The 9,095-nt window shown below is 38.6% G+C and overlaps 1 protein-coding gene across 1 annotated transcript; it reads left to right on the top strand.

The window, feature by feature from the left end:
- Positions 1–1,526: 1,526 nt before the first annotated feature.
- LOC110904897 (protein SMAX1-LIKE 6) lies at positions 1,527–4,910 on the top strand. The gene is made up of 3 exons (XM_022150763.2): positions 1,527–2,797; positions 2,895–3,141; positions 3,272–4,910. Exons 1-3 carry the CDS (start codon positions 1,668–1,670, stop codon positions 4,694–4,696), a joined length of 2,802 nt encoding a protein of 933 aa, XP_022006455.1. The 5' UTR covers positions 1,527–1,667; the 3' UTR covers positions 4,697–4,910.
- The last annotated feature ends 4,185 nt before the right edge of the window (positions 4,911–9,095 follow it).

The following is a 9,095-nucleotide window of genomic DNA, read 5'->3' as shown; positions in this document are numbered from 1 at the left end:
ACTAAAGAGATGTTTCATGTGAAGACACACACATGCCTCTCACACCTTTCCCCTTCTTCAAAAAGCTTCTATCAAACCAAAAGATCTCAATTACATTCAAGAATCTATACCCTCCCCCACCACCCCTCTCCACATTTTTCAAAGGTCCCACCTTTCACCACTCATCATCTTGAGCACCACCGCCACCATCATCTCCACCATCCAACACCACCACCACCTTACACAGTCTTGCCCACCACCCTCTCTTTTAACTGTAATTATTCGTTCTTGTTATGAAAACAACTCACAGCTTATTTCTATCAAAACAATTATGTCTAAGTAAAAATTAGTTTTATTTGAAAACTGATTGACATGCCTTACTCATAACTAACTCTATTAGAGAGTGGTAAAGGAAGACCCTTGAGCATTATCCGTCATGTAGTAGTCCAGTCAGCAATAGAGCATTATGGGACGTTTTTCTAAAACGAGTGTAGTGTGGATGTGGGCATTGTTAGGCATTATGTTAAAAGGGGTGTAAAAAATTAAATAAATAAAAAAACCATCAAAAAAAGTGATTGGCCAAAGAAAAAGAAGGTTACTTGTGATTGGCCAACAATATCTTCATCTGGCATTTAATTTTGCACGCCCCAACCAAATTGTTGAAGAAAAACGCCCCTGAGGGTGGTGTGCGGACGTTTTGGGACGTTTTTGAGGCAATTCACGCCCAAATACTGCCCCACTACGGGTGATCTTAAAATTTTAACTCGTTTTATCAAAGACATATTACACCTATTTTTATTCTTTTTGGAACGACAAATGTTATCTTATCTTACTCTCACTTCACTTTTAATTTACACTAAATTAATTACCGTCTACTTTTTGCTTGAAACCCAAAACCCCGTCTAAAACGTTTACACCGCTACCATCGGGGCTAGTCCCACACTAACCACATGACACTTGTTTATCTATCTGCTCTAAACAAAAATATTTAATACTAATTATAATCTACTTTTGCTTGAAATTAAACCCAAAACCTCATCTAAAACGCTTACATCACTACCATCAGGGCTAGTTCCACACTAGCCACATGACACTTGTTTATCTATCTGCTCTAAAAAACATTGAATACCTAACAAATTTAAAGTAAAACACTCCAAGTGGCTGTTTGGCAACTTTTAAATAGGTAAATGTTGAACTAGTAAGAAGTCTTAACTAGTAAGATTTCTGAACTATTAAGTGTAACTAGTAAGAAGTCTTAACTAGTAAGATTTTTGAACTATTAAGTGTTGAACCAGTAGAAGTCGGTATAATGCTTAATCATTCAGAGATACATGTTTGGCAAATTCAGATAAAAAGTCTTAACCATTCAGACTTAGTATAATATATTCACATATAATATAGTATAATGTATACCTGCTATTTTTTTCTCTCTCATCAATCAACACATTGTTACAGTAGATTTCATTTTTAATCAAAAGAGTATTTTGAGATACGGACACTTTTTGTATGCTTGGTGTTTTATTATATATACTACCCCAAAATCATAATTTTAAAATATAAACACCTGTCCAGTTGTCCTCCTTGTTCTCTTCTCTTCAACTCTTAAATTATTCAATTCAAATTCAAATAATAATTAATAATTAATAATCCAACATCCTTTCACTCTTCACCGGTGGTGGCAGTCAACCATGCCGACACCGGTCAACACAGCCAGGCAATGCTTATCACCAGAAGCCGTACAAGCCTTAGACGACGCCGTATCCGTCGCCCACCGCCGCTGCCACGCCCAAACGTCGTCGTTACACGCCGTTTCCGCCTTACTCTCCCTCCCATCCTCCCCTCTCCGTGAAGCATGCGGACGCGCAAGAAACAGCGCGTACGCATCACGCATCCAGTTCAAAGCACTTGAACTCTGTTTAGGCGTCGCCTTAGACCGCCTTTCCTCAACCGCCCAGCGCGTGGACGAACCGCCGGTTTCCAACTCACTTATGGCGGCTATTAAACGGTCACAAGCCAATCAAAGACGTCAGCCGGAGAATTTCCATTTGTATCAACATACGACGTCGTGTTCACCGTCTTCAAATTCTGTTACAACTGTCAAAGTTGAGTTACAGAATTTAATTCTGTCCATACTTGATGACCCGGTTGTGAGTCGGGTATTTGGAGAGTCCGGGTTTCGAAGTTCGGATATTAAACTATCCATACTCCGACCCGTTCACCGTCAACTTCTTCGGTGTAAAGCCCAACCTATTTTTCTATGTAACTTAACTAGTAACATAAGTAACATAAGCTTCCCATTTCATGGGTTGTTAGAATACAACGAGGTTGTTAAACGAATCAACGAAATTCTCGACGGGAAGCAACGGAATAATCCGTTACTTGTCGGTCCATCAGCCGTTGAAACGGTTAGGATTTATCTCGAGTCGTTTCAGAAAACCCGAACCATTGTTTCGGTTAAACACGCGATAACAAACTTTGTTAGTGGGAGTTCGGATGTGAGTTTGTTGGAGTTGAAGTTGGAGGAAGTTGGTAATGTTTTGAAGCAGGGTGTAGGGTGTGGGGTGATGGTGGAATATGGGGATTTGAAGGGTTTGTGTGGTGAAAGTTCGTTAGATTCTGTTGGGGTTGTTGTGAAGAAACTGGGTCAACTGTTGAGGGTTCATGGTGGTCAAGTTTGGTTGATTGGATCTGCTGAAAACCGTGAAACTTGTGTTCAGTTTTTCAAGAAATATCCTTCTGTTGAAGAAGAGTGGGACCTACATGTTCTTCCTGTTAATTCCATCAGGCCTGTTATGCCAGAAACATTCCCAAAATCCAGGTGAAAATTGAATATTTAATTTAAAAAAAAAAAAAAAACAGTTTTTTTTTTTTTTTTTTTTAATATTATGTTTATGGTGAAGTACTAATTGTGGCAGTTTAATGGAGTCATTTGTACCATTTGGAGGGTTCTTTTCTCTGCCAACTGACATCAGAAGCCCATTAAGGATTTCAAACCATATTGGATCATTATGTCACATTTGTGATGAGAAGTTTAAGATGGAAGTGAATGATATATCCAAAGGAGGACTTAACGGGTCGGTTTCTGACCATCACCGGTCAACGCTGCCTTCTTGGTTACAAACGTCTCAAATTTGCGCGAATAGTGAGATGGATGTGGTGCAGGTATGCATTACTATAATCTGACGGCATATTCGTCTTACAATGTTCCATGAGCGTTTAATATTTTTTATTGTTTCGATATTGATAACTGTACAGAAATCTTATGAAAACCGATTGTATCTTTGCAGCGCAGGCCCAAGATGATCCTGCTGTAGTGAGCGCTAAAATCATCGGGCTGCAAAAGAAATGGCATAATATATGTCAACGTATTCATCAAGGCGAACAGTATTTACAAATATTACCAAAATCAACGTATACAATCGGACCTCAAGTCCCTTCTGTTGTAGGCTTTCAAGTCACCGAAAGCACGAAACAAATTGCGGGATCTTCAAACGAAAGTGGATGCGACACAATTTCAAGGTCAAGTTCCCGAAAAAGTAAAGATCCTTTTATCGTTTGCAGCCTTTCAGGTTCAACAGCATCAGGAAACTCGGTGACTACAGATCTTGGGTTGGGTCCGTTCGATCAAAAAGATTCTAAACTGGTGTATAGCTTACTGTTGACAAGAGTTGGCAGACAAGAAGAGGTTCTTGGTGTTATTAGTCAAACCATAGCTCGTTGCAGGGCTAGACCGGGACCCAACCGGGCTGGTATCTGGTTCGGGTTCGTAGGGCCCGATAGAGCTGCTAAGAAGAAAACCGCAGGTGCTCTTGCCGAAGTATTACTCGGAGGTAGGGAAAACATGATCTGTGTTGATCTAAGTTGTCAAGAGTTTATCAGCGGTTGTGATCTGAAGTTGAGAGGGAAAAACATCATTGATTTTATCTCTGATGAACTGAGCAAGAAACCGTTATCTGTTGTTTATCTCGAAAATGCTGACCTGGCTGATACGCTGACTCAGCAACATTTATCTCGAGCGGCAACTACGGGGAGGTTTTCAGACTCTCATGGTAGAGAAGTAAGCATCAGCAATGCGATTTTCGTGTTAACTTCTAAATTATTTGGAGCGCAAGACTTCGAGGGGGTCGACGTTGAGTATACAGAGGAAAATGTTATGAAAGCTAAATGCGGGCCCATCCGTGTGCTGTCCTGGTTTGATTTGGATGACATGAAACCGAGCCGGAAAGTGGTTCGTGTTACAAGACATCAGCGAACTGGTTCACCGGTCTCCAAGAACAAAAGGAAGCACTACCTGGACTTGAATCTGCCAGCCGAAGATCGTGAAGCAGATTACGATTCTACCCCTCAAAACTCGCATGCTTGGTTAGAAGAAGTTCTGGAACGTGTGGACGGAAAAGTCATTTTTAAGCCATATGACTTCGACTCGCTTGCTAAGAAGATTCTAAAAAGAATAAGTGAATGTTTTGAGAGCAATGTTGGGTTGGATTGCTCGTTAGAAATCGATTATAGAGTGATGGAGCAAATTCTTAAAGCGTCATGCTTTTTGGAGACCGCGAAAACTGAGGACTGGATCAAGCAGGTCCTTGGTGAAGCATTTACCGAAGCTCAAAGGAAGTACGGCCTCAGTTGTAACTCCGTTTTGAAACTTGTCACGGCTCAGCCGCCAGAGGAGCAATTTTCCGGCGTCCTACTACCCGACAGGATCATAATGAGCTGATCAAGATTGCGGTGAGGTGCATAATGTAGCAATCAGATAGCAATTTAGTCCTTGTTTTTAATATTTGTTTAGTGTTTTTAGGCTATGAAAATAGATGGGGTTGTACTTGTGTTTGTATAATAGATGTAAGTTATAGTTAAAAAGATTGTGAAACTTGTACTCTTGTTATTATTATTATTATTATGTACCAAATTTTACCAAACTGAACTCAAAACCTCTAGAGTTCCATGGGTGTCGTCTTTGTGTAGTGATGCTTTTGCGGAAAATTGATGTAATATTGAATGCATAGACTATTATATCGAAATATCGAACCTTATATTGTATTAGGTAAATCTAAATTTGGCATATGTAGTCATATTTTGAAAAACTTAAGTTGACTTACTGGTAGAGGATCCTGTACATTAATCCAGAAGTGTGAGAACTATATTATAACACTATATAACACCATATAAACACCGTATAACAATATGTAACACTATATAACACCATATTACACTATGTAACACTATATAACACTATATAACAAATATAACACTATAGTTTGTCTGATAGCATGTCTATGATAGATGTATAGTGTTATATATTGTTATATAGTGTCATATAGTGTTACATAGTGTTATATGGTGTTACATAGTGTTATACGATGTTTATATGGTGTTATATAGTGTTATATATAGTGTTACAATGCACTTCTCACACTTCTGAATTAATGTACACTATCCCTACCCTTGACTTACTACCTCAATAACAACAAGCTTGTAATCTTAGAACAAGCCGGCGAAGAGCAACACCAACTTTACTGGTCAATAGGATGCAGCCGGGATCCATGATTTATTCGCAAGAGCAATCACGATTTAATATCTTTCGTAATCATCTTCGAATGAGAGTGCTTGAAATTACTAAATAAACGCATAAAAATGACTTACTAAATAAACGGGTAAAATATTCAAATCAAGGATTCACATGGACTTAAGTTAAGACAGTTGGGCCCGTAGCTCCACATGATCTGATATGTTGAGACCAGTTTGGTCCACTATTTATGGGCCTTGTAACCCAATTTGAATCCCTTTTACATGAGGGCCACTTTTTAGCTGATTTCCCTTGTCTAATTTCAGATTTCTCTACGTATGACTCAATCATCTCTTGTACCTACCAAGACCGTATGATGTTTATTTCAAGAATTATATAGCTTTCATGAATTACTTGCATCAGGCCAGGGCTTCATTAATATATGTATTTTGGGTGGATCTACGTCAAATTTGTGATAAAAGATGCCAATTTTGTTCGAAATTTAATATATATATGTTTGTGTTTGTTTATGTTCAAGAACTCTTGTTCGTGTTTGTTTATGTTGTTACTTGAAATTAACGAACGACACAAACGAAGACAAACACCTTCATTTACTTAATGAGCGAACATTAAGATAAACATGAACAAAACAATTTGGTTCGGTAAGTGTTCATGAACACATTTTCCTTAACGCATGAACACGAACAAAGGCCTTGTTCATGTTCGTTTGAGCCACGCCCTTACGAATATTTGTTGTACTCTTAAACTCTTAAAGACATTTATTCGAACACCTTGGGACCAACTAAACTTTCAAAAGCCAAAAAAAATCACCACTAGTAAACTGACCAAGTGTGATAGCGTTCCCGCCGCAAAAATCTACATCACCAATCCAATTTTGCAACCGAAGTTGCACTAGTGTTAATTTGCAACTGATTATATTGTCACAAATTTTGGAAATCGGTGTTGCGACTCACTTGGTGTGTGACCATGACCGGGTTGCCATTACTTGCGTGTTGTTAATTTGTGACAGGATTGCGACTCGTTGGTTTTTGTTTTAGTAATGTAAAATTTTCGTCCATGTGGTTTACACTCATTCTCACATACAAACCCTATTTGCAAAAAAAGGTCATTCCGGTCCCTGCGGTTATCAATTGGAATCAATATCGTCCTTGTTGGAAACGTCAGTAAGTTGATAATATTATGGTTAAATCCTTAAGGGACTGAAATACAATAGAAAAAGTCATCTCTCCTTTCAAAGCTTCTGAATAAACCAAATTCTCAAACTCAATTCCAGTTAAAATAGCCAACAAGTAAATCAAGTACTTGATACACACGTTGTTACAACAACATTTTAAGTTGCTCCTTGAATCTAACACCACTTGCATTGAAACTCATATAACCAATACTTTAAGGGGACCCTGGGTGTTGAGTGATGGAACCCCATCACTCGTAAAAAACTTTAGCACACCGCCGCCACCATCATTTATCACTCGTGAAATTTATCACGCGTGATATTTATCACGCGTTGAATTTCGAAAAAATGGAACGTTGGGGGCTTGTTTCCGTTGACAAGATGACTGTTTGAGGTTTTTTTTTTTTTTTTTTTTTTTTTTTTTTTTTTTTATAAAATCCAACCATTTCCATTAAAAAAAGATTGTAAGTGATGGAATAATGGTTGATGATATGGCAGAACTTGATTGGATGTTGTGAGTGATGAGTGATCCCCCACCCCCTAAGACTAAACTTAATAAATGTTACTCAGCAACGAGCATCTGCATTCTATATATAAAACTTTAGTTAAAGTTTAGCCCGTTCATATTTTTTTTAACTCAATACGAAAATATATATAAATATTTTTGACAATAAACTTGGTAGGCGAGAGGAATTTTAGGCAAAATAATTGGCTGGGGCATACCTGCATAATTCTAAAATTTTCAGACAAAAAATCGGAAATATTACACTTCTAACAGAAATATTCGGAGGGCGGATGGACCTCCGGTCCCTTAAAAGCTACGACACTGCTACGTTTGGCAGGCCCACCACACCCAGAGTGATTGATTTTTTAAGCTATAACAAAAAAAAAAAAAAAAAACTGCTATTAACAAGATGCTTTTTTCTGGAACAGCTCTCATGACCATCTTCTCCATGTTCAAAAACCAAATTACAATAAGACCATGTGTAGTGGTAGAGGGTTATAATGCCTCCACCATGGGGCATTATACGACACGTGGCGTCCTAGTCAGCAAGGGGCATTAGAGGACCCGGGGTGGGTCAGTTATCTTCCGTGATGAATTCTACCACGGCGTTATACACCGCCGCCTCTCAATCCACCACGCGTTATTTTGAAAACGCGTTAAACGTATAACGCGTTGAACTTGATCAATGAATATGTATTAACTTGTACATTGGGTATTAATACTTGTACATTGGAATCCCATCACTACTGATACCACCCCCCTACATTTCTATCACTAGTGATAGAATATTGGTTGTGCACATGGCATGACTTGATTGGATAGTGGGAGTGATAGATTCTATCACTAGTGAACCACCCCTAGTCCCCTTATAGCAAAAGTGATGTAGTGGGGCATTATGCCAATAACCCCCATTCAATCATTTTACAATCATTTCACAATTATTTTTTTTAATTTAAAACATAAAAAAAAACTTCATTAATTTAAAAATAAAATTACATTACTTGAAATAAAAATAAAAAAAAATCTGAAAAAAAAACAGAAAATAAAAAAAAAAACTGAAAAAAAGCTGAAAAACAGAAAATAAAAAAAACAGAAAAAAATAAAAAAAAAGAAAAAATAAACTTAAAAAAAATAACATGATCTAGAGTCCATATTTTTCTCTAATTTTTTGGCGACGCATTTGCGCAAGGATCAACGTATCGCCTTGTAGGTGGTCGATAGGTTTGGACAAAAACTCGATGTCCTTTTCCATTTGCCTCGCCTCTTGCATCTCGTTAAATTTTTTAGTTTCGGCCACTCGTTCCTTCATAATCTCATAACGTTGGTGGCCGAGGTCGCGAATGTCTTGGAGACGACGGTTCATCTCCTCGAAATCTTCCTTTAACTGGAGATCGGAAGACGACTCGACTGTTTTTTTCCCGGTTCCCTTTCTTCTACCGGTGGGTCGGACCAACTCTTCTTGAATTCCCTCATCAACGTCCACCGCCTCATTTAAATCAACATTGCGGGCATCCGATGTCGGAGTTGACGGGTCAACGGAGGATGATGTTTTTGACCTTTTAGCCCGACGTCTACTACTAGACGTCATTGGATTAACTACCGCCCACTTTGGACTTTTTCGTAGTAGCTCCCAACACTTGTAGTACGAGAAAGGGCATTTTGTCCTCTCGAACTCCTCCAAACTCTTCGTTAAAACCCCCACGTCACCTTCACCGCTCGGCCGATTATCGTAGTTACGTTGGAAGACTTCTTGGAACGCATGACACTTGTTGTTGATGTCGGTCCATTTGCTAGAAATTGAATCTTTGTCCCGATGTTCGCCTTGACCCCACGTGCTAAAGAATAGTGCTCGAACCCTATCCCAAAAAACCGGGCCCATTTGAAAGTTTGCTACAAAAATAAAAAAATAATAA

Source organism: Helianthus annuus, chromosome 14 (genome assembly GCF_002127325.2).
Source record: "Helianthus annuus cultivar XRQ/B chromosome 14, HanXRQr2.0-SUNRISE, whole genome shotgun sequence".
Taxonomy (NCBI): domain Eukaryota; kingdom Viridiplantae; phylum Streptophyta; class Magnoliopsida; order Asterales; family Asteraceae; genus Helianthus; species Helianthus annuus.
The sequence above is the reverse complement of the archived record's forward strand: the minus strand, read 5'-3'. Positions and strand labels throughout refer to the sequence as shown.